Raw genomic sequence first — 25629 nt, 5'->3', positions numbered from 1 at the left:
GCCCATTCGGGGTGGAGGGCATAGCCCAATCCTCTACCAGCGACGACATTCCGCTCTAATTCAAGTACTGATGCCAGTTGTCTTACTCGCCGATGTCGAAAATCGTCCAGAGAAAACGAGAGTTCTTCTTCGGCAGATGCGAAATTCACAATGAGAGTCGGGATTTTGACAGATGAGGGATTTTGAAGAGTGGTAAGAGTCTCATCGAATGAACTCTTAACAATCCGAAAGATCCCCTCTCGCTATCTTTGATTGACTTCCAGCGGGATTTCATAATCAACACGACGAGTGCCTTGGCCGTTGCTCGAGAAGCGACAAAGGGATTTGAGCAGATCCCAGAATCGGCATCGAAGACGTTCATTCATGCTGGGAATATCCTTAACACTACAACAATGCCTCCATTTCTCAGCCTGGGTCTTGGAAAGTCGGCAGCAGCGTATTTCATTCAGCATGCTGCTGTTGCCTACTCAGATCGAGGATTCAAGTACGTACGGATGTCAATATAAAGAACAAAGCTAATCATTTGCAGGTTCTATTATGCTGATGAAAGAAATCCTGATGGCTCAAATGCATCGCGAGGAATCAGCGGAGAAGCTCATGCGAAGTTCTATCTTCAGCTCTCCGAGACCAAGTCGCAGGGCTCTTGGCATCAGACATTTGTCAAGGACATAGGATATAAACAGTTTTCCTAGTCAGGAACTCATTGTGTCGCTTTTGGGAATTGATAGTCTGGGGTAGAAATCGATGGATCGATGCTTCTATTTTTTAATCACAAGGCGGCAGAGATAAGTCTCTTGTACCCCTGAACCGCCTCTTCCAGCTCACCGACTGTAATTGCCTCATCATCTCCATGTGCCACATGAATACTACCTGGCCCATAAAGATACCGGCGGACCTTTCGATCCTCGCGGTCATGAATCTTCAAAGAAGCAGCATCTGTACCATAGTTCACGGTAATGACATTGAACCCACCAACATCAGTATCAAATAGTTGAGGTGAAGATCCTCTTTCAAAAACGACAGAAACTCCAGAGTCGGTAGTAAAGTTCTTGACTGCCTTTTTCACAATATCCTCAGTATTACTCGGATTTCCCGCCGCAAGTCGAACCTTGACAGAAGCCTCAACATGTGCGGGAACAACATTCCCGGCAACGCCGCCATTTACAACTCCGATGTTCAAAGTTGAGTTGCCGAGCACATCACTCCTAAGAAGGCCACCCTGCTCTGGAGGAACATCCTCAAGTGTGTCAAGAAGAGACAAGACCGGCAGGATCGACGAGATCGCACTCTTCCCGAGCCAGGGGTATCCCGAATGCGCAGCTTTGCCTTCAGCGATGACCTTGAATCCGAAAGTCCCCTTATGACCGGCCACAAGACTAAGCTCGGTTGGTTCGCCGAAGATGATAGTGTGGAATGAAGCTGGCGAAGGATTCAGGTCCGAATCAGAGAAGTGTTTCATTCCAGCGCCAGAATTTTCCTCTCCAACGTCGAATAAAAGGCCGATTGAGGCATCAGGGGCCTCATTGAGAGTCTCCAGTGCGGCAAATACTATCGCCGCGACGCTTCCTTTCGCGTCAACCGTGCCTCGACCGGCGATGAGGAGATCTGCTCGGTGGAATTTTGACCCCTTTCCTGCCGGTGCATGCAGGGAATACGGGATGAATGGAGGAACGGTATCAATGTGGCTAGTAAGTAGGATGTCGGGATGCCTGTTCTCTCCGATATAGGCGTAAATGTTGAATCTTTCGTCTTGACTTTCCGATTCAGATTGGACGATTTGCTTCTCAACGGTAAAGTTGTGTGCGGAGAGAAAATCCAGCACGAATTCCCCTACATTTCTCTCATGGTCGCTGATAGAGGAAATTCTCACGATATCTCTGTGAAATGAAAGAAGGGGCGAGGAGACAATAATCCGATCCAAGCTTGTTTTTGTTGAGTCTGTTTCCGCGGAAAGTTCCCCGCTCAAAGGCTGTTGGAGCACGGAGGGGAGAGCCACTCTTGCCAAAGACGCAAGGCTAAATATTAAATAGATCTTCATGATGAGATAGGTTGGTTCCTGCGATGTGACACTTGTGTACCCAGACAGGGATATCTCCTTGTTGGGGCTTTGCTGCCAGTGATGTTGCCGCTTTAAGTATGGGGACGCTCAGGCTTGTTCATGAGGGGAAGAGAGAGGGACCCACTGGAACGACGCGTCGGGGCGTTCCAAGCACGAATACGGATCGCTATATCAACGATTCTCCATCCTGACGCGGTACGTCGATATTGTCTGAATTAACTCGTCCGAACCATGGATCACGTGTCGTTTAAGGTTTTAGAGTTTGCGGGGTGAAATCAAGACGCTACTCGAGTGTATACACTTGGGAAGCCCGAGATCTGCAGACGGGATTTCAAAATAAATTCAGATGCAGTGTCTAGGTTAATGTAGCTTCGCTGGATTGAAAGGCACCTTCAAAATACAGACGCAAATCAAACTTCATTGAGCTGAAAATACAGATTATCTCCCAAAGGTCATGTTCATAGGCGCATTATTCACACCAACCTGACTACCATAGTTTTGGTCTCCAAATGTGATAGCTGATGGCTTTGTGGGGTAAGGCTCCGCCGAAGCACTGCTAACAGACTCCCCTGAGACACTGCCAATAGTTGCCTCTTGGTTTACCTTCTCGGGGCGGATGTGACGCAAGAGATCTTTGGCGTACGCGGCGGCGGTCATTGCAGCATACCCTTGCCATCCCTTGTTTTTATGTGAGTCTGAATAGTCGCAGATTCCTCGAATAACAAGGCATGGAAAGTGATTCATCATTCCAGCTGCTTCCATTTCAAAGCACAGAACGTCCTTTTCCGCGACTAATCTGTCTCGAATCAAGGCATCTTTCATCACTTGGTTTGCCGATGCAATCAGGCCATAGTGAATAGCAGGGTTATCTTCATCCTCAGTACGTGGAGGCCTTGAAACTAAACAGGATGGATCGTCGCCACATTTCATAGCGCAAGGGAGACCCTCATTTTCATCGCGATGGGCAATCTGACTTTGATATAGCTGATCACTTTCCAAATCTGGGCGTTGGTAGCCTTTCCGTAGTCGCGGCGCCTTTTTAAGGATACTGTCGATATCTTCGTTGATTTTGTGCCCCTTGCGCGTATATTGTGTGTCGAGGCCGTTGACTGCCTCACGTAGCGAGGTAGGTGGCTGGTTGAGAAACCGCGTGTTCTGGAAGCTTTTGTTTTGGATGGTTTTTCCAAAGTCGTATTGAAAGACACCAGCAGACCCATTTTCAGGAATGCTAACGACAATATCTCCGAGGCGAATGTCGTGTTTCTTGCTCGGTGCGCCGCCAGCGATACCGACCATCAGGCCGACGCGAATGTTCGGAAAGCTGCGCCGCATTCCTTCTGCCACCATAGCGGCCGCGGCGGTGCCATATTCACCCTTGGGTAGAATGGTGATAACTACGTTATGCTTGCCCATTTTACCCAATGTGTAGTGGTTATTGTCAAGCTGTAGACCTTCGGGGGGATCATGCTCTTCGTCGAGGAATTCTTGTGCAGCAACATATTCGGGTTTGACGGCGCAGATCCAGCCGACGGTGTAGTCGTCCGGATTAGACATCACGAGCATAAGATGTAAGCAAAATATTCAGTTGAGCAGAATGAACATCGAATCGCAGTGGCCCGAGTATGGCGGGGCAGGGGGTTTAAAGGCCTAGGGAGGGAGGGGCCAGAAGGATCGACTCTCAGCCTCATATGCTACCCAATAGACCTCGCCTAACACGTACATAGCCACGCCTATAATAAGATCACGTAACACGCATCTGATTGTGACCATTCTGCATAAGCGTGGCCAATGAAAGTGCCACGACAAGGTGGGGGTTTGCGTCCCGACATTGACTTGCTGGATCTATCCGGCGCTTAGCGCCCAACCGTCACCTCGGCGAGGCTGAGGATCGATTTCGAGAATTTGGGGCGCTCAGCCCCTTCCCTCGACTCGAAATTCCCCAGACCGTGACTGTGTCGTGTTAACCATGGCTTCCATATCGTTCAACAACGCAGACTGGGGGTCCCAGATCGGATCAACAACGGGTCAATAAACTATCTGCCACGTGCGGAGGACCTGCCCGAGCCTTTGTTTACCGTGCCCGTTCCCGCACCATTCACACTTCATCAGCCGCACTGGACTCCTCGACCAGATTCGCGAAAAGCCTCGGCGCCGGGCTCTAGAGTGGTGCTCGTCGGCCTTGGCGGCGTTAGGTGAGTGAAGCTAGAATCTGAGAGCGGCCGCAATAATACTGATTCTGCAACAGGAAGACACGCCATCGAATACATGCTGAAAGCGAAAAGACAGCTGCAAGCACTGCAGTTCTGGCAAGAGTTTTTCGGCATGAGAGGCTATGGGATATTGCGGAAAACTTTGAGGAACAAATTCTTGAATTAAGGAAGATAGAGCTCGGCAAGGACCACCCTCTAACCTTAGTGAGCATGCCCAATATCGCATGGACAAGCTCCAAACAGGGTCGATATAGGGAAGCAGAAATGCTTCAAACCCAGGTCCTGGAAACTCGCAAGAAAATATTAGGCGAACAAAGTCTCGACACACTCTACAGTACACATGAACCCACGCTCTCTAGGTAGTGAGGTTATAAGGAGGCGGAGCAGCTTCAGGTACAAGTTATAGGAGCATGCAAAGAAAAGCTTGGACCTTGCCATCCTATCACGCTAGGATGATATATGACCTCACTCAAAATACCTTAATAATTTGGGCCAACATGAAGAGGCAGAGCAACTTGGGATGCAAGTCATGGAAATGAGCAAGAAAAAATTGGAGCAGGCCATCCTCGAACATCGATGATCATGGGCTACCTTGCCTCAGCAATCCGGAGCCAAGGGTGGTACACCGAGGCAGAGCAACTTATGAAGCAGGTTACGGAAAAGAGCGAGCAAGGCAAATTTTGGGGCAGATGATCCCCGGACACTGATGACGATGGGCAATTTCGCAGCCTTGTTCAAGAAACAGGGTAAATACGAGGATGCAGAGCAGCTTGTGATGCAAGCTCTCGAGGCTCGCAAGGTAAGGCTCGGAGAGGACCATCCCGACACCTTGGGTAGTATGGAAAGACTTTCGCGGACTTGGAATTCAATGGTTCGACATGCACAAACAATCCAAAACATGCGTTACAAAGAAGGTGCAGGTCTTAGGACCCTCGCACCCATCGAATCTTGTCAGCTCTGAACTCCTATTGAAATGGGAGACCGATTCCTTCAATATGGAGGCATGATAAATTGGCTCCTAGTTCGTTTCCATGTACTCTAAGTCTCCATTTTCTCCCCAGCATGAATATCAACATCATCCAAAACCGCCTGATTTAGCTTCGCAGCCGCAAGCCTGATCTTCTTCAGTTTTCGAGTATCGACATCCGCCTTCCACGTGAAACCCCAAGTGATCAAATTCATGATGATGGCCATCCCCACAAATCCCATTGCAATACTAAAGGATATCGTATATCGCGGTGCATATCGAGTGTTAAACAATTAGGATCCTACCACACCTCCAATTTGACCATAGCTATTCGCAAAGGCAATTGCGAATGCTGATCCTGTGGCGCCTTCGGTTGTTTGGACGCGCCAGGGCCACGTCATTGCATACCTATCACTTTTAGCAAAAGCTCTTCCAGCTGGTCAGCAAAGAGTGACTAGCGAGGACCCACCATGCAGTAGAAAACCCTCCCGCAATAACACTCGCAGCATAAACCCCGCCGTTATTAGGGAAAGCATAAAGTACTCCATAGCAGGTTTCGATGACCATCATGAAGGCTAGCGGGATAGCAGATTGAGGAATTCGTCCCGAGTCTGCGAAAATACCGAAAGCCACTGTCAAGATAACTGCGAAGACCGCAGAGGGAATATTCAAAAGTTGCGTCTCGCCCATTGATCTTCACGCTGCTTTAAAATAGAATTTCGACAATACAGACTCGGATTACTCACGTGAATCCAAGATTGGCAATGACTGCTGGCTGATAGAAGGAGAGCCCTGTGGTGCCAACGATGAAGCAGGCCCAGCAAAGAAGAAACAGCCAGATTCGCTTGTTCTTGAGTGTTGTGATGAGCTCTTTGAGATCGAAGTTGGCCTCGGCTGCTCGTGGGGAATTACTGGGAAGACGGGCTTGAATGAAAGCTTGTTCTTTATTAGAAAGCCAGGAAGATGTAGATGGAACTGTTTTGGGTTAGCTTTTCTTTTGTCATTGCAGTGGGAGGAGTGCTCACAATCTGGCAGGAAAAAATATGCAAAGGCCCCCAAGAGAATGGTGAAGATGCCCTCGGTCAGTATCAACCTTGTCACACTATTAGCAAGATTTTTCTCATCCGGAGCCGCATTCGAAGTACCATTTCCACCCAGATAACCCGCTGGCGACAACTCCGTTAAAAGCAAACGCAAGTACACCACTAATAACCGTGCTGAGATTCCCGAGGATTGTCACGAGGACAATGCGAGGGGGAATTTTATCTGGGCGGTACCAATAGCATAGCTGGACGAGCATTCCCGGCCACAGACCTGCCTCGAACAGACCTAGGAAGAATCGGACGACATACAGACCCTGTCTGTTTGTTACAGATGCATGGCAGCAAAGGACTATCCCCAAAAAACCTGCAATCATCAGCCAGAAAAAATATTTTGAGGCAATGAAAAGCGAATCTCACCATTATTCTCGCCTGCCAGACTGATGGCCGTACACCTTTCAGTAGAAGGTTAGATGGCGCTTCGGGAATGTAAGGAATCTTTAGAAGTCAGCCAAGACAAGTGAGTCTCTTCAGTACGGGTGGAACTAACATAATACATTGTCGTGACCAAATTGTATTGGTCCGAAGTCATTTTCTGTTCAGTCAGTATATTATGCGACGTTCCTTTGTCCATTATTCGAGCGTAGGAGACCTTGTGGTCGATTATCAGTCAGTACTCTAGCTAGACAAAGCTCTAGCAGTGGCTTACATTGGTAAAGTCAACACTCTTAAGCAGGTACATGATAGCCAACAATGGAATGAGATGCCAGTCGATTCTGCGAAGGAGCTTTTTCTCGTCGGCGCTGCTAAGCATTGCCCGCGCTCGCATGAGATTGGAATCATATCCTGGAATGATATCGTCTTCGTATTCTGTAAAAAAGAGTGTCTCGTTTCGATTCACATAGTGCACGTTTTTCTCCCCAGGGAGTGAATATTCACTCGTGAGGACGTTAGAAGCATTTTTATTCGAGGCTTTTATCGAAGGGGAAGCACCCTTTTCGGAAATTTCAGATGCCATAGCGCCAGAAAATTATCTGGGGTTGATAAATAGCATAGAACTTACTCCGAGGTTCTCAGCAGACCTTTCACCTGATTTATAAAGAACCACTAGAATGATGGCCCTAATAATTTGCTACAAGCGATATGGATTGCGCAAGGAGGGCTGCATTCCTCACCGTGGCATCTGTACAAGGGAGGCATAGCGTCATGCCAACCCCTCATTTGTAAATCCAGTTTGCCGACATAATAGCTTATAATGGAAGCCATTGTTCTCTTTTATCGAGTGAGCTTGCGCTTCTAGTTTAGACATTACTCTCTGAATTTCACTCTTAAGTTTCACTCGTACCTGAAATATTCATCTTTGCGGGAAAGTTTTGTTTAAGAGATCTTGAAAGAATTGAAGCTTGGAATAGTGTATCGACTAAATGGTCCGGTTTAATTTCGGCAATCGTCCCATGCTGCGTTGAGACGAATCGATGGTGACAGAGTACGCGATAGTTAGGCCATGCCTTTGTGACCAAACCTATTCCAATTCACGAACGATTCTAGTCTCGGATGGTTTCGGCCAAGTCAACCTTTGAAATTGCCGATGGACATTCGGGATTTGATTATAGACGTAATTGTTCCAAGCGGACCTTATTAAAACTCTCCGGATACGCTAGAGCAGCCATGCCCTATCGGAAAGATGTTCAAGGTGAGCTACGGAATAGATTGCGGCGAAAATGCAAGTCCTTGTAAGACCCTAGAATATAATGCTCAATATTGTTTTCCACGATCGAAATCACTCTGAATATCCTGGCGCAGCTCTAAGTGCATAACTCATCGCTGACTGGCTGGTTGACGCGTCGCCGAGGCACCAAGGCAGCAACTTTCGATAAGGCTGAGTTTCCGCGATAGCCCCAGCTCCTCCTCCAAACATCCCTCTGGCCGACTACATGCCGTCGATTCCTTTGCACCCTTTAGGAAAAGGTCTCCAGCAGGTGTGTCATACCACCGCTTGTCCTTGATCCTGTCTCGTGGCCGTGTCGCCCTCCGAATCCCACCCCCCATGACCCTTGGCGCGATTGCCCCCGAAATCGACCTTCCATGCGACGCCAATACACATTCGTGCAGTACTATCTGACTGCAGCGGTCACCACCGCCGTTTTACTTCTTGCGCTCGCTAGCGCACCCGCTGCCCATGCAGCAGACGTCGAAACACAGGCCTCCGATGTGGAGAGCCGACCGAAACTAGGCGAACAGGCCATTGGCGAAGGAACAGGGTTTCCGATCGCGCTGGGCTCCTTCAATGGGCTTGAGATTCGAGTTGATGCGGATGAGGATGGAGAACTGGACTTGGTCCGACGGAAATATCCCAGCAATGCGAAGTCTCTAGGGAACAACGAGTTCTGGCGGGATAATATCACAGTGGGAACGACCAAGTACTTTTTTATCACCAAGGAGACTGTGAATATGAAGTCGACCTTCACGCACTCGGATCTACCTGCGAACCTCACCTCCCGAGGCGAGGTTGTGTCTTCCGGGACGTCACACCAGGACCTTCGGAAACGAGCAACAAACCCGATCTACTTGTCTCTCACAACCTGCGACAAGCCTGATTCAAATCATTCCAGCCCTGGATCATTCCCGCAGCTGGAATTCTACTACTCGACATCAGAAAAACTGACAGAGCCTGGTCCAGGGAAAGACTCGAATTACCAGAATGTCGCCACTGCCGTCGGGGGCTACGTGAGCCTGCAATTAGACACAGAAAATGATATCTTCATTGGAATCGCAGCACCTAATTCATCGGTCTGGACTGGGAAGTACGGTTTCGAGATCGCAGCTTCCGTGGACGATTACTTCCATTCCGTTGATTTTAACGACCCAATGCTTTGGTTTATCGACGCTGATCAGTCCACCGCGCTGCTGGTGACGAATAACATGACGCAATCTGCTAGAGGCTCGGAGAACTATCAGCAGTGGATGAATGTCACTCCGCCTTACACAATGTTTGCCCACGATATCAACAACACGGCGCTGGTCGGCCTGGAACGATCGTACTGTGCACTGAACGACTTGTCACAAGTCGGTCGCATCAGCAATTCGACCGAAGTTGGTATGACAAGCCGAGGCTTGGGCAATAAGCCCAAGGAACAATTCTATCTCACGGGCCTGTCGGCTAAATCCACATATAACGGCATTTTAGCCATGGATGGCAACGGGACCAAATCAGGCAATGGCATCGTCAACGGTGGTGGGAAGGTCTATAAGTCGATGAATTTCACGACCAAGGCTGGTAAGCATTTTCCATGACGCATTGCCAACAGTCCACGACTGACGTATCCAGATGACAATTGCGCTGTTTTGTTCAACCTCACATTCTGCTCGGAGGTCGCCTACGCCGTTCCGTCTCACCCAGGCATGAACGTCAGCACACTGAGAGATATCTACGACGACTATGCTCAGAAGTACATGCGAAACTTCGACAAGTCCCTTCAACAAGTCCAATGCAATACCTCGAAGGAATCGATGTTCTCCCTCGCGGTCAACTGCGAAGACTGCGAAAAAGCATACAGACAATGGCTGTGCAGTGTGACCATCCCCCGCTGCGCAGATTTCAGCAACAATGCCCCTTATCTGCAGGTCCGCAACGCAGGACAGGATTTCATCAATGGCAGCTCTTTGCCCGCGAATAGTTCATACCGAAAACACAAAGCAACGAATAACTCGCGCAACCACCTGATCGACGAAAAGATCAAACCTGGACCTTATAAAGAGATTCTTCCGTGCAAGGACATCTGCTATGATCTTGTGAAGAAATGTCCCTCGTCTTTGGGTTTTGGATGTCCGGAAGGCAAATGGATGAATAGCTCCTATGGATATCGTGATCCTAATGGTGATATCACCTGCAGTTACCTGGGAGCTGCGTACTATCTGAATGTGGCTGCGAAGATGGGAGTCTGGGCTAGTGTGTACATGCTGATGGCCATGTGGGGGTTTTGGTGGGCCATTTGGTAGATTACATTGTTGTACATTTTTGTACATTTATGAACGAGATCATGTCTTGCATTTAGCCAATTTGAATTGAATCTGTCGATGCTTTAAGTTAATTTATGTAGCGCTGATGCTCGTGAAGCTTTCATGGCTTATCATAAAATGGAGATCAGGCTAAACCCCCTTCCGACCGCTTAGACAAGCGTTTTTAATCGAAATAAAGTACACAGCAACATTTACAAAGAATGAACCCTGTATCCACATTAATTGCCGATCAATCAACCCAAGAATCCATCTCAGAAGCTGATTGGCGTTCCGCCTTTTCATCGGGAACGAATACGCCAAAATATCCCAAAACGGCAATTTTATCGTAATCGTACCAGCAATCCCTGAATATCGATGTTCAAGTTTCTATTCTTAAAGATAAATCTTTTCACATCAATCCCTAAATTCTGGTCATTGCCTTACTTGTAATAAACACAAGCCTCGCCTAACGCTCCAACCCTCTCCAACTCCACCATCTTAACCTCAACCTACAACCACACCTCATCCACCATGAGCAACGAAACCCCATCCAAAGAAACACCCCAAGAAATCCTCCAATACTGGCACAAACCCGGACCCTACGGAATAATCACCCGCGCAACCCTCCGCACCCTCCAATTCACCCTCGCCATAATCATCGCAGCCCTCTACGGCGTCGACCTCTCCCACGCAAGCAAGCACAACCTCCACGGCCCAACAGAATGGGTCTACGCTGAACTCGTTGCAGCACTATCCGCAATAACCTGCCTCATTCACATCTCCGTGAGGGTGGTGCACGTGGCATGGTCAACCTGGGACGGAGTCCTCTTCGTGCTGTGGTTAGCGCAAACAGGCGTTTTCGGATGTATCTATATCACGAATGATATCCAGGATCCTTATCGCGAATCCACCCGCTCGATTTCGCGCATGCGTGCTGCTGTCTGGATTGATTTTGTGAATATACTTCTTTGGCTTTTGACGACTGTTCTTGGTATTGCGTGGTGTGTGAGGACGAGAAAGATTACGAGGAGATTGGATCTTGCCAGTCCTGGGAAGCGGGATGTGGAGGTTTGGGCGGATGGGGAGTGTGAGATTGGGCTTGTTTTTTCGGAGTCCAGCCCGTCCGATGCGAAGGGAGATGTGAAGGATTGTAATGTGAAGGATCGAGATGTGGAGGAGTCGAAGGCGGCGTGGGAAGATGAGAAGAAAGACTTGGCCAAATATTGATGCACATGAGGGACATACAATTGTATACTTAGGTGCTGGTATGATCTATGAAGATGGGAGACAAGCTCTCACTGCCACTGGCTTCTCCTACATTGATACATCTATGGATACTCTCAGTATCAAGTATATATGTTGTTCTAGACTCTTAGCAGGCACAAAATGACTCGCAACATGAAATCAAAGTATATAGAGGCTTCAATGCAATGTACACTTCAGCTTTCTCTATATGAACAACCCTCTATGCCATAAGCAACCATACCAACACCATATATATGCAAAAGCACAAAATAATGTAAAATTACCACTCAAGCTCCTTCCTCTTCCCATCCCCGTCCTTCTCAACCGCCCGATCTCCCCACCTCTCCCTCCACACACCCCTCTCCTCCCTCCACAAATCATTCACACAAGGATCACACGAGCTCCCACAACACGTCCCCAGTTCCGGCGGCGGCGGAGGATCATCATGAGCCCGTGACGCAGCACGAAGAAGCTGCTTCGTCCGCGTCCCCGTCAACCGCTTCTTCTGCAGCTTCTTGAAGAGCGGAACCTCGTTGGGCGTGTAATATGCCTCTGGCGACGCCTGATTTTCTTTTCCTTCGAGAGCGGTCTGGGCCGGTTTCGTCGACTTTAGGCTTTCAGATGCAGATACTGCAACTGCGGTATCTTCACCAGCCTTTCCACCCGACAATTTCTGGTCCTTGCCAAGATTTGGAATCGCAGTTTTGCTCTGGCCTGACGCCCTTCCAAGAAACGAGCTGGAAAGAGACCATATTGTCCCGAGTAATGAACCAGTTTGAGCCGAATTATTTGTCATCCCCTCGGGAGCAGAGGCATTGTCCTGCACGCCTGTGCATTTTTCCGAAGTGCTTTCGGCTGCAGATGACACGTCTTGCGAGCCCTTGGGAGTGAACTCTTTATCTCCACTCATCTTGATTCGAACTATTAAGATACTCAGGACAAGTTGGAAATGCGTCTGGAGGTTGACTGATTTGATCGCAGGTCATCAGACAAGATGACATGACGTCGTAGCACGAATGGCTTAGCGCTGCAGGAACGGATTAGCGATGGATGAAACGGTATTTTCATTGTATGTAATCTGCATACCGGTGTGTTTATGTTGAGTTCTGAATAGTATTTGGGGTGTGGTTTGAGGTTGAGGTAAATGGGAGGTTCAAGCACCTAATGCGGGAGTGTTCGGGCCGGGTGGGCGATCGGGTGGCGTTCCTGTTCTCCCCGATTTCCACTTTGTGTTCTTCCGCGTGGTCCAGTAAATTGGTTGGGTTTAGCTAACTACTTACTTCTACTTGGCCCAGAAAAAAATCCAATTCTGTCTGAGTAATAGAGTTGTCAGTTCAGTGGACTGCAGATATTGTCTACATAGTGATGAAATTGAAGACTTTCGCAGGGAAGTCACTTTACTAGTGTGATGTTGAGCAGAAATAGTATAAAATCAGATGAATAAGGTTTGGTTCGCTAGCTACATGTCTCATCATACGTAAAATCACTACAAAAATATTCAGAATATGAACCATATAGCAATTGCCGCGACAGACTTACAATTAGTAGTCTCGCAGTGTCGATCCCACTCATCCTCTTTAGACAATCATACCCCATATTAACTTGAAGTATTGATACTACCATCTCTGCAGATACACTCTACTTTAGTTGCCTCTACAACAAACGCACTTAATCCCATCGAGTCGAGGTATACATACCCCATCTCAAGATTAACCTTCAAGCACCCACAAGCCATCACGTGACACCCCTCGCATCAACTCCACCAAATTCCCGATACCAATCACCAAATATGAACCAATAATACCAACGAGCACTGAGGCCTCAGCCTCAAAAGCACAGTTCAAAATGAGCGCAGCGAACGACCCAGCAACCATCGCCAGTGCCCTCCTCTCCACCCATGACCTAGATCTAATATCCTACACCACACTGCAAAGACTCTGGGCGGGATACGGGCAAATATGCGCGATAACAGCGCGGGCGAGGACAGACAGTGCTGCTGCGTATGTCCGGAACTGTCAGTATCTTGGGAAGGTTCCGGGGGAGGGAAAAGCGAAGGCGGGAGATACATTCCCTCTTATATTGAAACTTATATCGCCTCCGCCTGCGAAAGCCACCTCCTCTTCTTCTGGGAAAATGGTAGACGAGGGCCATTTGCGAAAGATATACAGCTACGAAGTGGAGCAATTTTTCTACAGCAAGATTGTTCCTTTGCTTGGTGATTTGGGGGTTGCGAGGTGTCTTGCTTCCACATATACCAGCGAAAATGAGGAGGAGGAGTCTGGTCTGACAGCAACGATAATAACCGACCTCCGACCACTATACCCCGTCTCCGGCGAGAAGCGAAGCGCACTTTCTCCAGCTCAGGTCCACGGCGCGTTATCCTGGCTTTCGAAGTTCCACGCGTCAACCTTCACCTTCACCCATCGGGCGTTGGGAGAGTACATCCTCCCCCCACTGGAAGAGCACGACCTCCGCATTTTCACTTCCAATTCCAATTCCACCTGGCCCAGAAACGGCGTCTGGTTGAATGGCGGGTACACGTACCTCTCAACGCGAAGAAATGAATACGCCTCTCTTCGAGAGGACGGAGGTTCAGAATGGAGCGAAGCATTCTGCACTCCAACTCCAACAGCTGATGGTGGCGGCGGCGAAAGTATCGCAGAGCTAGCCGCGAAAGTCCTAACCCCCCGCTCAAGGGAAATAGAATCTCTAATCCACGGCGATGTGAAATCCGAGAATCTATTCACGACGTCTGACGGGGACGTCGCATTCTTCGATTTCCAGTATACCGGTCTTGGGCTTGGTGTTTGTGATCTTGCGAAGTTGTTTACTTGTTCTGTGCCGTTGCCCATGCTTCTTCAGGGTGGGGGCCAGGAGGATAAGTATGATGAATACAACCTCTCATCCGAACTAGCCATGTGCGCGGGCGAAAAGGACCTTCTTCAGCGATATCGTGCTGGTCTCTTGGAGGCCAGTGGTAACAAGGAGGAGTTTTATCCGTGGGATGTGTTTATTCGGCATTGGGAGACGGCGCTGGTGGATTGGTGTCGGTTTCAGGCTTCTTGGGGATTTTGGGGGGAATACGGAGTGGCTTGAGGGGAGGGTTAGGTTTATTCTTAATGATGGGGGGTGGAAAGGGTGGGTGGAAAGTGATTTGAGTTGAGGTATTCGCTTCAGCTTGATGGATTATATACCGATGATAAATGTTGTCTGTTTATGGATACTATTTAGAGAATACACTATACATTTAAAACAGGATCAAAGGAGACATGTGAAAAGAAACTCATATAACCTTTCTAGATTTAACGACTCAAAAAAAGATAAGCGAATGGTATTGCATCCGTCCAGTTTAAACGAACCAAGTCAATATCCGATCCAATCCACATTCCTTTTTCATTCCATTCCATCCAGACACCAACCATTCGCTGAGAAATGCATCGAGAGATTGAACTGATCCAAGAAGCGCAGAAAACATGCAGACATAGTAAAGACACTGACACTGACACTGAAACTGGCATAGGTGATAAAAGAAACAGGGGGTCATGACTCATATAGAACAAACAGAGAGAGAAAAAAAATCTATCAGCGAAAGACACCAAAGAGAAGATCATATGCAACACACATATTTTGTCTTTCCTGAAAGTGCGGTAAGGAAAGAGGGTAAACGGGTGGAGGTAGGTAGGTAGGTATGTAGGTGCGTATGAGTCTGCTGGTGTTCACGCAGCAGTAGGGAAGAGAGAGTAAGATGGGTTCCGGGATTTCTTCCGGTTAGGGTTCATAGGTGGGAGGGGAGGGAGAGGGGGTTCGGTCTTGTGGCGCGGATCAACTTCAGAGGTCGATTTTGCGCGGTCGTGGATAGGAGAGGGGGAAGTGACGTCCACATTAGGCAAGCTGGTACTACTGGCACCGGCCTGCAGCATGAGATGCGACTCGGCCAGACTCTTCGTCTGGCGATGATGGGAGGAAGAAGGGGGTCGACTTATTGAGCCGGCGGCAAGAGCCTCTGCGGCTGTCAGACGGTCTGTCGGCATCAGCTCGCGACTGTTCGACAGGCTGTGGATCAATTCGGGGACGCTGGTCGTCGAGATGGAGGAGCGGTGTTTGCGGACGATGGACGCAGCCCGGGATAGCATCAGACTCTCTTGCGAATTGCACTTGCTGATGGGCGAGAAGCTGCTGCGCGGGGAGACGGGGTGATTCTCCATACCCTGCGCAACGAAGGGGAAATGGCGATCGGATTCCGCATCCGTGGACAGGTATTCCTCGTACAGCGTTTCCTGATTAATCTGCTTTCCCAGCGTGGATGGCAGCATCGGCGAACTGACAGGCTGGAAGTAATCACCCGCGGTGCGCGCCATAAAATCGCGCTCGTATTCGCCCGTGGACGGGGTGGCGGCGGAGTGCGGCGCTGTGGAGCGGACTGAGGCGCTCGGGTCCAGGTCTGGCGTGGGAAGGGTGGAGGTGCTAAGCGGACTGGGCTGCAGATGCCGGGACTTTGGGGTCGTTTTCTCGAGGCCCCAGCCCTCGTCGGTGCAGGCAATGCCGATTTGGGGCCGTTGCTCTTCGAGGGAGGTGCGAGACCAGTCGAAATTAGAGGTGGATTCGGCGGCGTGCTCGTAGCAGTAGTCAATATCCGCGTCCCAGGAGTCGTACAGTTCGTCCTCGTAGGAGAATTGGTGCATGCCTGGTGCGGAAGGTGGAGTCGCGTCCATCTCCTCTGCTTTGAGAGAGGGCGAGGAGGCATTGGGGAGGTTCTGTGGCAGGGTTGGCGAGCCCAACGCCTCGGAAAACTTGCGCGAGAGCTCTTCCGCCACGAAAATGGAGAGGCCGTTGGGGGTTCCTCGGGGGATGGCCACTCCCGTTGGCTCCTCCACCGTACCGGGGCTGACTTGCGAGGTGGACCGCGAGTGGGCATACCCGATGCTGGGGCCGGGGCTATCCCACAGACGCGTTGCCTCTTCTTCTTCGGGTACATCTTCCAGATCATAGTGACTGTGACTGCTCATGGACGAAGTACCAGTGCGAATCGTCATGTTATCAGCCGGGTCGGGGCTGAACCGCAGCTGGGTAGCCGAGGGCGACTCGATGTACTCAGGGTATGTCTTTGGAGAAGACAAGCCCAGAATCTCATCAATTGCCCGCGGGGCCGGCTCTGCCTCCAGCGGCATCTCGGAACCTGCTGGAGGCGGCGGGGTGGTGGGACAGGAACGAGGATATCTCGAGGCCGGACGAGAGAAGTTCTCATGAGCGCGAGATTCGCGACGAACATGGCCTTTGGGACTGACTGACCCCGAAGCGGCGGGTGAACCTGGTGGACTGGGCGCGAGAACCGGCTCGTCGACCGTGGCAGCAGTGCCGAGAGCCGGCAGGTCATCAGCGGAGAAATTGTGGAAATGGATATCGTCCGCGCGGATACCCTTTAGGACCGCCTCGGGCCGTTGCGAGGCCCGAATGACGGAGAATTCAGTGACCAAGTCATTTTCGCGGGTCTGGTCCAGGGATTGGAATTGAGAGGGGCTCGTATGGGTGAGATGGTGAAAGTCGAACGGATCCGAGATGATACTCTTCAAGCGTTCGTCTGGAATGTACAAGTCAGTGTTTTGCACATATTGATTGCGATTTCAGGCCGCATTCTTTCTCCCATGTGGGGGTCTGAATGACTCAATTGCACTCACGATTCTCGGAATGTCTGGCTCTCCGGCCAAACATGCCGCCATTCTCGAGCTTCTCAGACCGAGGCTTCTCCCGATCTTGCTCGTCTTCCTCGTCCAGCGTGGCGACGATGTTGATCTTGCTCCCCTGACGACGCAAGATGCGGCTCCCGCGGGCCAGGAAGGAGCGAGAAGGGCGGTCCGACTTGTCAGCGCGCATGCCCAGCGACGACGCGGTGCGCTCGTCGGGCTGGCCGACGCCGCTGTCTATAGAAGTCATTGAGGAACCTGGAGAGCGGCGAGACGAGGTTGAAGTGGTGGTATTGCTTCTGGAGCGGCCACTGAAGACAGAGAGACGCTTGGGAGATTGAGCGTGGGCCGTTGAACGGGAACGCAGGTGAGCCATGTGCTCTGGCGGATCGTTGGAGGAGCGAGTAGAAGGAGGGTCGCTGTGGCCATCGTCGTCCCAAGCCGGCGCGGCCTGGGGATACATTTGAGGAGGCCCAAATATGAGCTTAGAAGGAGCGGCAAGGGTGTTTCATGGTAGACTGGGGAAGATAACCGCGACGGCGAGGGTTAGAGACGGGGGTCCATATATTTGACGGGATGCTGTGAGACGGGGAGATACGGTACGCGGTATTACCGGTGGGCTCAGGGGTTGCACGCCGTAAGAGTAATACTGTCCACAGCAGACATCAAAATCAATACTTACCCTACTTACTGTAGATGCAATCTGGTCTCTTGATGAGATGATATTACATTCTCTACTATGATTCCTGCTCTATTATATTCATTCACTCTTGAATAGCCATTTTTACTCTATTCCCCCCTCTGTCTTTCATACTCGTACCCTAAAATACTGACTCTCCCGTCCAACCCAGCAACGCGGAGCCGAAACCACGGATGGCCGCCCCTGCATGTGGGGTGCTCTAGTCGCATCGGGCGTAGCGAATTTCCATACCATCCAGTATTATCATCCTATTCCATTTTGTTGCCATTTTGTGGTTTGCTTTCTTTTCTTTGCTGCATGTTTGCACAAACATGAGCACTACACACGTATCACCCCTAGACATCATGGGATGCATACGGATGCATCCGAGGTCGAACGTGTAGCTGCACGAGGCCCTGCGCATGTGCAGGTCTCAGACCTCCGCGATTCGCAGGCAATGGAAACAGGATGAAATTCCCCGCGTCGCTAGCGCAGCCTCGGGCTTAACGGTTCCTCAAAATGGGTATTACCCTCGAGTACATTTTTTTACACTGTACAGAACTACCTTAGGGTAATGTAGAGGCTAATGGGTTCGAAAGTGCCGAGGATACATACTCGTCTGGGTAGGGCTTCGATCGCAGTGGAGCGGATCGCACTATACTCCGTAATTAATTAACGATGGAGTCGACTGTTAGGCTAGGCACTGGCACATCGACTACGCTGGATTTGGGCATGCGACACTCTACACCTAATTCCTTCATGTATACATTCAAGTTTACATCCCAATTGTAATTTTTGGAATATCATTCTCGGAGGCCGCCGTTCCTCCCGGGTTGACCCCGGCTCGATCTGCTTTGCGCAGGAACCATTGCATCCTCCACCGGAAGCCACCGGTCGCTAGGGTTCAATGGCAGGGGATTCTGTTTCGTTCCACGGTCACAGCCCGTCCGGACAGTGCTGGGCGTGTCTGTCACATTCCAATACTGCAGTGTGTACATACAGTCGTCCGTCCCTCAAGCGAGGGGCTTACCCTCGCGGGCGCTCGGCGTGGCTGCTCTTGACGATACAATGCGTACACGAGTGGATAAGCCCTACGGCCGACTCCCGAAGAAGCTGCTCCAAGCAGCTTCCTCGTAGAGAAGGGTATAACGGTAGTGGAGCGCAGCTGCAGTGAGGCGTCGAAACAAGGGAGAAGGCTGAGCGAAAAAGTTAAGCGGGCGCCAGCGTCTCAGCCAAACCTTCTTCTCTCACTTCCACTTCCTACGCACTCACGTACTAACCACGTGCTGACTATAGTCCTATTGGGAGAACACGAGGGATCATCGCTTGTGCCCAACCCAACTCTCGTGCGGCATCACTCCGTTATCCACCGCAATCTGCACAATGGTGGACTCCTGACGATCGCTCCGGCCGCAGTGAACCTGGGAGTGGACGCCTTGGATGATCGTGGTTCTGGATCGCAGAGGACCTGATCCATTTGAGAAGGTCCGTAACTGCTCCACCGGCATATCGTCATGTTTGGCCTGGTCCTCGAGCAACTGGGTCCCTCTGAGGTCGTTGTCTCTGCCGTGGAGACTGCCGTTATCCTCTCCCCGGTCCCAAGAGGGGTGGGAGCGTGCTGCACCGGAGGACAGCCTCGCTCCCTCGCCCCCATAGCTATCGGAGCGAAGAGGAAAGGATTCGTTGCATCCTGCCGTCCTACTTCCTCCACTGTCCGGTTTTCTATCTGTGATGACATCCCCATGGGACCAGCCAGCCACTTGAGTAATGTGGCCAGAATTGCGGCCCCCGGGCGGATTCCGCCATACTCCTCCATCCAGGGCTATAATCCAATTTCCACTTCTGTGATAACAGCAGCAGCATTGACTACTGCTGACTCCAACAACCAAGAACAGACCCATGTTCCATCGGTGCCCCATCTTCGGGCCTATCCTATCCTACAGGGCCATGCGAACGGGGCGCGGGACGCGTCTCCGTTCTCCATACGATACTGCTGTCTGTACAGTAACTCCGAGTGTATGAGCACAGGCACCCATACTGTACCTAGGGTACCAAAACAAATACTCGAACCACTGGGAAAATGCGGCGCCTCGAACCACTCGAACCGAACCGTTCCAGGGGGATCGGCCGCGGTCACGAATTGGCCCAGGCACGCCCCCATCGATCGCAATATCGCAATTTCCATCCTACCTCAGTAGACAGTGTGCTATGTTTAGACGACTCCACGAGCTTTGATCCCCACGGATATGATGGTTTGTTTTTGGCTGTTTTTCCGTGCTCTGGCGTCATGTTGTGCGGATGGGAACGGCGTGACGAGTGCAACCCTAGACCGTTGGACCCGGTGGGACTGACAGCCCCTTTCCGTGCCTATAGCCTACGTTTCTCGATAGGGGGTGTAAGACATGACAGAAAAAGAGGCTGGAGAATTAATGACGGGCAGCAACAGGAGCCGTCGCTAGTCGGTCACACTATCACTGCGATTTGCGAGGCAGCCGCCGCATCCTCGGGCACAGGCTCGCCCCGCAAAAGCAATGAGAGGCAATAGCTCGCGATGGGCGCGACTAGTTTTGTGTTTAAGTGGGAAAAGAGGCAATCTGGCAATCTGGCAATCTGGCAATCTGGCAATCTGGCAATCTGGCAATCTGGCAATCATCGGGGTCTAACGGTGACTAGTCTGTCCTCGACTCCATCGTGTAGCTGTAGGTGTGTACCCTTAGAGATTAGCCAAGACATCGTCCCGGCGGCGTGGGCGATCGGCACCGCCGGCTGGGTCGCACCTGGTCATGTGCTCACTTACTACTCACTTACTATAGAGTACCTGAGATGCATCATCTACGAGAATATTTTGTAGTAAAATCAATCCATTATGATTATCGTATTACAATTTCCCCAATACCAACAAAAGGAGGAATTCCTCGTTACACTTCCCAACATTAGCATCTATCCATCACATTGCGGTCAGATCAATCACGGGATCATAGGGAAACCTACATCACACTTTATATCTCCTCTCAACCTCACACAGACGCAGCAGCAACAATGGGAGTCGCAATCTCAGTCACATACACAACACCGCCACCATTAATAAGATTCAGCTCATCAACTCTCAGGTCCTGCGAGCGTACGTATTGACAAGATCTCGCCATTGCTCAGCAGCTCGACGCCGAGGTCGATGTCGCCCAGCACAGAGTCAGATTTGTTGCCCTTGACGCCGGTCGCGGTACCCCGGCCCAAAATTTCGAGGTCGAGGCCGATATCACCGATCAGGTTCTTCTCCTTCTCCTTCTCCTTCTCCTTCTCCTTCTCCTTCTCCTTCTCCTTCTTCTTCTTCTTCTTGTCGGCATCCTCGGCCTTCTGGGTGTCTTCGGTCTTCTCGTCTTCGGGCTGAGCGGGCTCAGCGGCCTTGGAGGCTTCTTCGGCGTCTTTTCCGGCGTCGGAGATATTTTCGGCGGGCTCGTCATCACCCCCACCAGCGGCATTCTGACGCTTAGTGTTCTTCACACCAGTGGCATCGCCATTGCTGGCAACGACGGCAGCAACACCGACGTCTCCGACGAGACCGTCCTCAGTGCGCTTGGCGTTCTTGACTCCAGTAGCGTCACCGTTGCCAGCGATGACGGCGGCGACACCAACGTATCCAATGAGGCCATCTTCGGAGCGCTTAGCGTTCTGCACACCAACGGCATCGAGGTTCTCGTGCATAACGTAGTTCTGGCCGATCTTGCTCTTAGCGTTCTTAACACCGGTGGCATCACCGCCACCAGCAACGACGGCAGCGACACCGGCTTCGCCAACAAGACCGTCCTCAGATTGCTTGGCGTTCTTAACTCAGTGGCATCACCATTTCCGAGAGCAACGACACCAACGCCGACATCGCCGACGAGGCCGTCCTCTGCGTGCTTAGCGTTCTTCACGCCGGTAGCATCACCATCTCCGAGAGCAATAACACACCGACTCCGATGTCTCCAATAAGGCCGCCAGTCTTCTTGCCTCCGGAACCGCCGTCACCACCGTCGACGGAGCCAGAGTCATCACAGCCGGAGCCGCAGTCAATGTCGCGTTTAGCGTTTTTCACACCGGTAGCATCGCCGTCTCCGAGAATGACGGCGGCGACACCGACGTTGCTGACGAGGGCATTTGAGCCATCACTGCACTTGGCATTTTTTAACGCCGGTGGCATCATCGTTACCAGTAACAACGGCAGCAACACCAATGTCACCGACAAGGCCGTCCTCAGAGCGGGGAACGATAATTTCACCCGAGCCAGCAGGAGCGACGCCGGGAGCAGCGACGTCGAGGATGTTCTCCTGAGGCACGGGGGCAGCAACGACCGCGGCCGCAAAGAGGGCGGGAAATGTGTATGCGTAACGCATGATGAGGATGGATTCTGGAAGAATCCAGACTAGAGAAGTCAGTTGACTGCACTATGTACCTGCACCTTGTTCACCTACCGAGGAGGAGAAGAGGAGGAGGAGGGAGGGGGGTATGACTGGACCAGGGACGGAAAAAAAAGAACGAGAAGAGATTGACTCTAGGGGAAAGCTCCGTCCTTTAAGTACCTGGCATCTCGTTCAAACCGTTCCATCTGTGATATTCCCATCGCAGCGTTGCGAGCATGGCATCGGCATTGGCATTGGCGTGCTCCACAAGTCATGGACACTGTCACCATTGGACAAACCGGGACGAGAACCAGCGAAGAAGTTTCTAAATCCATCTAGGCCAAGCTTTTACACTAGGGTCTGGAGTGGTAAAGTCTAGTCAGTACCTCGAGTCAAGCGCAAGCAGCCATTCTCTTCTGCACCGGGTAAAGTGTTGTGTGTGGTTCCATCCAAGGTCAATGACATATGAAGCAGAGCTGCAGCAACCAGCACGCTATGTCCCAGCAACCAGCACGCTATGTCCAATCAGGTTTTATCCTCGTGGGAGCTCGGTGGTGCGGTGGTGTGCTCGCGCTTGTGTGGAGAGCTGCCCTGGCCCGGACCGAGATCAGCGGTTTGGGAGCGTTTGCAGAACAGGGTACGAGGTGTCATGGAAGTGTGAGTAGGGGTTTTATTGACGATTATCGATCGAACATCCCGACGATGCCGTCGGTGATATCATCCTTTTTAGTCGGAGTGCCGATGGGACGTTGCCAGGTTTGTTACGATCGGCGAGTCAAGTCCACTGCAGGGGTTCTGGGGTAAGAGTGTAGTAGTGAAGACGTAGTCATTTCATTTCTCTAAAGAACACCCTTAAAATAACCACCATAATCCAATATCAAATGGACAGCAACCGTCATTTTTTTTCTTACCTAAATATACATCTATCGGAACGCCACCCGCCGCTGCCCGCCGCCATCGCCGCAAAGCCATCCTGGAAGAACAAGCCTCAACCGCGCCCCACCGCCAACGCCGCCAACCTTAACGCGGATAACTTACAACCTCATCCTTCAACCGTATGGTTACACTCTGCGACAATTTTCCTCGACCTCACTAAGGCACCGCTGATGCTCAATGGTCCTGCCCATCCCGACTGTGGGTTCATATGGTAATATTTGGTGGCTGCGTTTCCTTGGGCGGGTAAAGCCTAAAGGTGTTGATCTCGACTTGTTCAGACTACCTACTGGAGCTTCCTAGCTACAGTCAAAGCGGTGGCATCGGTAGAACTTGAAGGAAAAAGGTACGAACACCGACTGACTCGCACCCGATGCTGCGATCGATTGATAAATCGATCATATCACTACTTTTTCCAGTAAGAGGTACAGTCGTACCTTAACTAGGACTCGAATACTCATTCACTCTGTGAGGTCCTCGGCTGCGGGGGGAGCAGGAGCGGACGCCACGTTCTGAGCTCTGTCGATCACCCTTGGGGATGGGAATTGACTTCCGTGTGCGGTGACCTCAGCACAACGAGATTTATTGCGCGGCTGCGTGAAAAATTTGTCGTTGGACTTTGTACTTTGTACAGAAAACTATTAGCGATCAGAGCTTGGAAGTTCCTTGCTTTGGCTGGGCTGTACTTTGCAAGGTGTTGGGGGTCGCCGCGCCCAAATCCCTGGCTGCCAGCGGGCTTGGGCTCACATTCCGCAGTGGGACATGCAGTACTTACTGAACTGTGGTTGCTGGTAACGTGATTTGAGGTGGATGTTATGCCTTACCTAAGTACCCTAGGGTAAAAGATAACAGTATTGAGGTTAGGCGTTTCTGGGTATGGAATTGTGTTTGATTGTAGTACGGAGTATGTGAACATGAATTGAATGAATTGAATATGTCATTTTCACGCGACTGCATTTGAGTACCATACCCGCCGATCTAAATTTGATGGTGCTATAGATATTCCGTACACTAGTGTAGCTCCAGTCCCTCCCTGAGGATGGAACTGGCAGAGCAAATGGGGCAACTTGTTTGCTGGGAGCAGGGCCTACTACCAGTCACGAGCTTCAGGTCAGCGTCTTATATATAGCTGCATATTTTCGTCAACATAGTTCGTCTGTCGCTCTCTCGCGCCATTATCACCGATATCTCTCTCATTAGCAAAGCCGGTGAACTTCAGATCATCTTCTCTCCAGATGCCTCACAGAGGTCTCTCTATACACACCAGAGACCGCTGCAGTTCAGAGAGAGATGCGAATTCAACGGCCGTATTAAGTGGGAACTAATAGCACGATTTCATTACCGTGATTGTGAGAAGCATCAATTATGGCGCCAAGTCCCACCGCCAAGTCCCCGAAGCCCGCGGATTATGTTACCTTTGTGGGAATTGTTCTGGGACATGGATGAGCATGAACAAATCGAACGGTACTTTGACTCAATGCGGCAGCCGTGGAAAACGAACCGTATATGCGCTTGCCTATCTTCCTTTGGCAAGTCTCCGTTTTTCGGCAACCATTTTTTCGAATTCATTCATCTACACCTCGCAATGCAAACCTTTTTCCACGGACCCGAATTTGAAATCCTGTTGGAGCATTATCCTACATCGAGGTCAGGCATTTCATATCCCAGTAACCATCTCGCATGGAAACAGTCAAATCGTTCGAAGCTCGAACTTGTACCAATCCACCGAGACTTTGTCTCTGAATTGAAGAAATGACACCTGTACGGTGAATACAAACAAATCAGATCTTTCAGTTTCCAAAGGTTCGAAGGATTCGCATCTGTCGTCACATCGATACCAAAGCCAAAAAAGCATTCGCCTCGAAGAACCAGACCTGAACAAATTCTTTGCTGATTGTTGCAAGATGTCTCAGCAAACAAGTGAGTACAATGAAGGCCAACGGTGTGAGTTTAGTAATACATTGTGGAAGCTGGAGATGTATCAGGTGAGGAGAGGCAAGACACGTTTCGTTTTGACGAGATGGGTAGATCTAGGCCCAGTTCTGATCCCAACGGACAAGCGATGGAGGGTACATCAGGATTACCAGGGCCTTAGTCGTTCATCATTTAATGAGGAAGAGCTAAAGTTGGGAAATGATTTACTCGTCGAGGTCCCTCGAAGATTCGAGGTGGAATCGATTCAAGCCGGATCGCCTGGCTCATTGTCTGAGAAGGACCTGTACAAACGGAATTTGGATATTCTGCTTCACAATCGACATCTGACGATGCTTCGAGCCGATCGGAAGACCTTACAGTGGTTTGTCCTCTCTCCAGAGGGAAATGAAATGATGAAAGCCGGCGCAGAGTCTAGCCTAGGAAAGAGACTCAGCGTGCATTTGTCTCTTCGCGACTTAGATTTCTACCTAGGTACAGTACCAGCTTGATGGAATCCAATCGT

General features: G+C 50.6%; 12 protein-coding genes across 12 annotated transcripts; 5 read left to right on the top strand and 7 right to left on the bottom strand.

Moving 5' to 3' along the window:
• Positions 1-92: 92 nt before the first annotated feature.
• Positions 93-692, top strand: N7532_007415 (short-chain dehydrogenase; the record flags this gene model as incomplete). Its single annotated transcript, XM_056619908.1, has 3 exons — positions 93-156; positions 232-484; positions 530-692. The coding sequence occupies 3 exons, from the start codon at positions 93-95 to the stop codon at positions 690-692; spliced, it is 480 nt and encodes a 159-aa protein (XP_056473274.1).
• A 77-nt stretch (positions 693-769) lies between these two features.
• On the bottom strand, positions 770-2038 carry N7532_007414 (M20 family metallopeptidase; the record flags this gene model as incomplete). The annotated part of the gene is made up of 1 exon (XM_056619907.1): positions 770-2038. The coding sequence occupies one exon, from the start codon at positions 2036-2038 to the stop codon at positions 770-772; it is 1269 nt and encodes a 422-aa protein (XP_056473273.1).
• A 459-nt stretch (positions 2039-2497) lies between these two features.
• Positions 2498-3613, bottom strand: N7532_007413 (uncharacterized protein; the record flags this gene model as incomplete). The annotated part of the gene is made up of 1 exon (XM_056619906.1): positions 2498-3613. One exon carries the CDS (start codon positions 3611-3613, stop codon positions 2498-2500), a length of 1116 nt encoding a protein of 371 aa, XP_056473272.1.
• An 866-nt stretch (positions 3614-4479) lies between these two features.
• Positions 4480-4962, top strand: N7532_007412 (tetratricopeptide repeat protein; the record flags this gene model as incomplete). The annotated part of the gene is made up of 2 exons (XM_056619905.1): positions 4480-4628; positions 4779-4962. 2 exons carry the CDS (start codon positions 4480-4482, stop codon positions 4960-4962), a joined length of 333 nt encoding a protein of 110 aa, XP_056473271.1.
• Positions 4963-5307: 345 nt separating this feature from the next.
• Positions 5308-7294, bottom strand: N7532_007411 (pantothenate transporter; the record flags this gene model as incomplete). Its single annotated transcript, XM_056619904.1, has 8 exons — positions 5308-5485; positions 5706-5930; positions 5983-6211; positions 6262-6329; positions 6382-6597; positions 6644-6774; positions 6827-6928; positions 6986-7294. The coding sequence occupies 8 exons, from the start codon at positions 7292-7294 to the stop codon at positions 5308-5310; spliced, it is 1458 nt and encodes a 485-aa protein (XP_056473270.1).
• Positions 7295-8361: 1067 nt separating this feature from the next.
• N7532_007410 (MID1 family protein) lies at positions 8362-10275 on the top strand (the record flags this gene model as incomplete). The annotated part of the gene is made up of 2 exons (XM_056619903.1): positions 8362-9553; positions 9605-10275. 2 exons carry the CDS (start codon positions 8362-8364, stop codon positions 10273-10275), a joined length of 1863 nt encoding a protein of 620 aa, XP_056473269.1.
• A 531-nt stretch (positions 10276-10806) lies between these two features.
• N7532_007409 (MARVEL domain-containing protein) lies at positions 10807-11502 on the top strand (the record flags this gene model as incomplete). Its single annotated transcript, XM_056619902.1, has 1 exon — positions 10807-11502. The coding sequence occupies one exon, from the start codon at positions 10807-10809 to the stop codon at positions 11500-11502; it is 696 nt and encodes a 231-aa protein (XP_056473268.1).
• Positions 11503-11800: 298 nt separating this feature from the next.
• Positions 11801-12430, bottom strand: N7532_007408 (uncharacterized protein; the record flags this gene model as incomplete). The annotated part of the gene is made up of 1 exon (XM_056619901.1): positions 11801-12430. One exon carries the CDS (start codon positions 12428-12430, stop codon positions 11801-11803), a length of 630 nt encoding a protein of 209 aa, XP_056473267.1.
• Positions 12431-13365: 935 nt separating this feature from the next.
• N7532_007407 (uncharacterized protein) lies at positions 13366-14616 on the top strand (the record flags this gene model as incomplete). Its single annotated transcript, XM_056619900.1, has 1 exon — positions 13366-14616. One exon carries the CDS (start codon positions 13366-13368, stop codon positions 14614-14616), a length of 1251 nt encoding a protein of 416 aa, XP_056473266.1.
• A 620-nt stretch (positions 14617-15236) lies between these two features.
• N7532_007406 (uncharacterized protein) lies at positions 15237-17664 on the bottom strand (the record flags this gene model as incomplete). Its single annotated transcript, XM_056619899.1, has 2 exons — positions 15237-17098; positions 17196-17664. 2 exons carry the CDS (start codon positions 17662-17664, stop codon positions 15237-15239), a joined length of 2331 nt encoding a protein of 776 aa, XP_056473265.1.
• A 1535-nt stretch (positions 17665-19199) lies between these two features.
• On the bottom strand, positions 19200-19788 carry N7532_007405 (uncharacterized protein; the record flags this gene model as incomplete). The annotated part of the gene is made up of 2 exons (XM_056619898.1): positions 19200-19722; positions 19778-19788. 2 exons carry the CDS (start codon positions 19786-19788, stop codon positions 19200-19202), a joined length of 534 nt encoding a protein of 177 aa, XP_056473264.1.
• Positions 19789-20979: 1191 nt separating this feature from the next.
• N7532_007404 (uncharacterized protein) lies at positions 20980-22253 on the bottom strand (the record flags this gene model as incomplete). Its single annotated transcript, XM_056619897.1, has 4 exons — positions 20980-21693; positions 21747-21772; positions 21832-22033; positions 22077-22253. 4 exons carry the CDS (start codon positions 22251-22253, stop codon positions 20980-20982), a joined length of 1119 nt encoding a protein of 372 aa, XP_056473263.1.
• Positions 22254-25629: the final 3376 nt, after the last annotated feature.

Source organism: Penicillium argentinense (assembly GCF_028826775.1).
Source record: "Penicillium argentinense strain IBT 30761 chromosome Unknown utg000006l_segment0_segment0, whole genome shotgun sequence".
In the NCBI taxonomy this organism is placed as follows: Eukaryota; Fungi; Ascomycota; class Eurotiomycetes; order Eurotiales; family Aspergillaceae; genus Penicillium; species Penicillium argentinense.
This window is presented reverse-complemented; position numbering and strand designations above follow the sequence as displayed.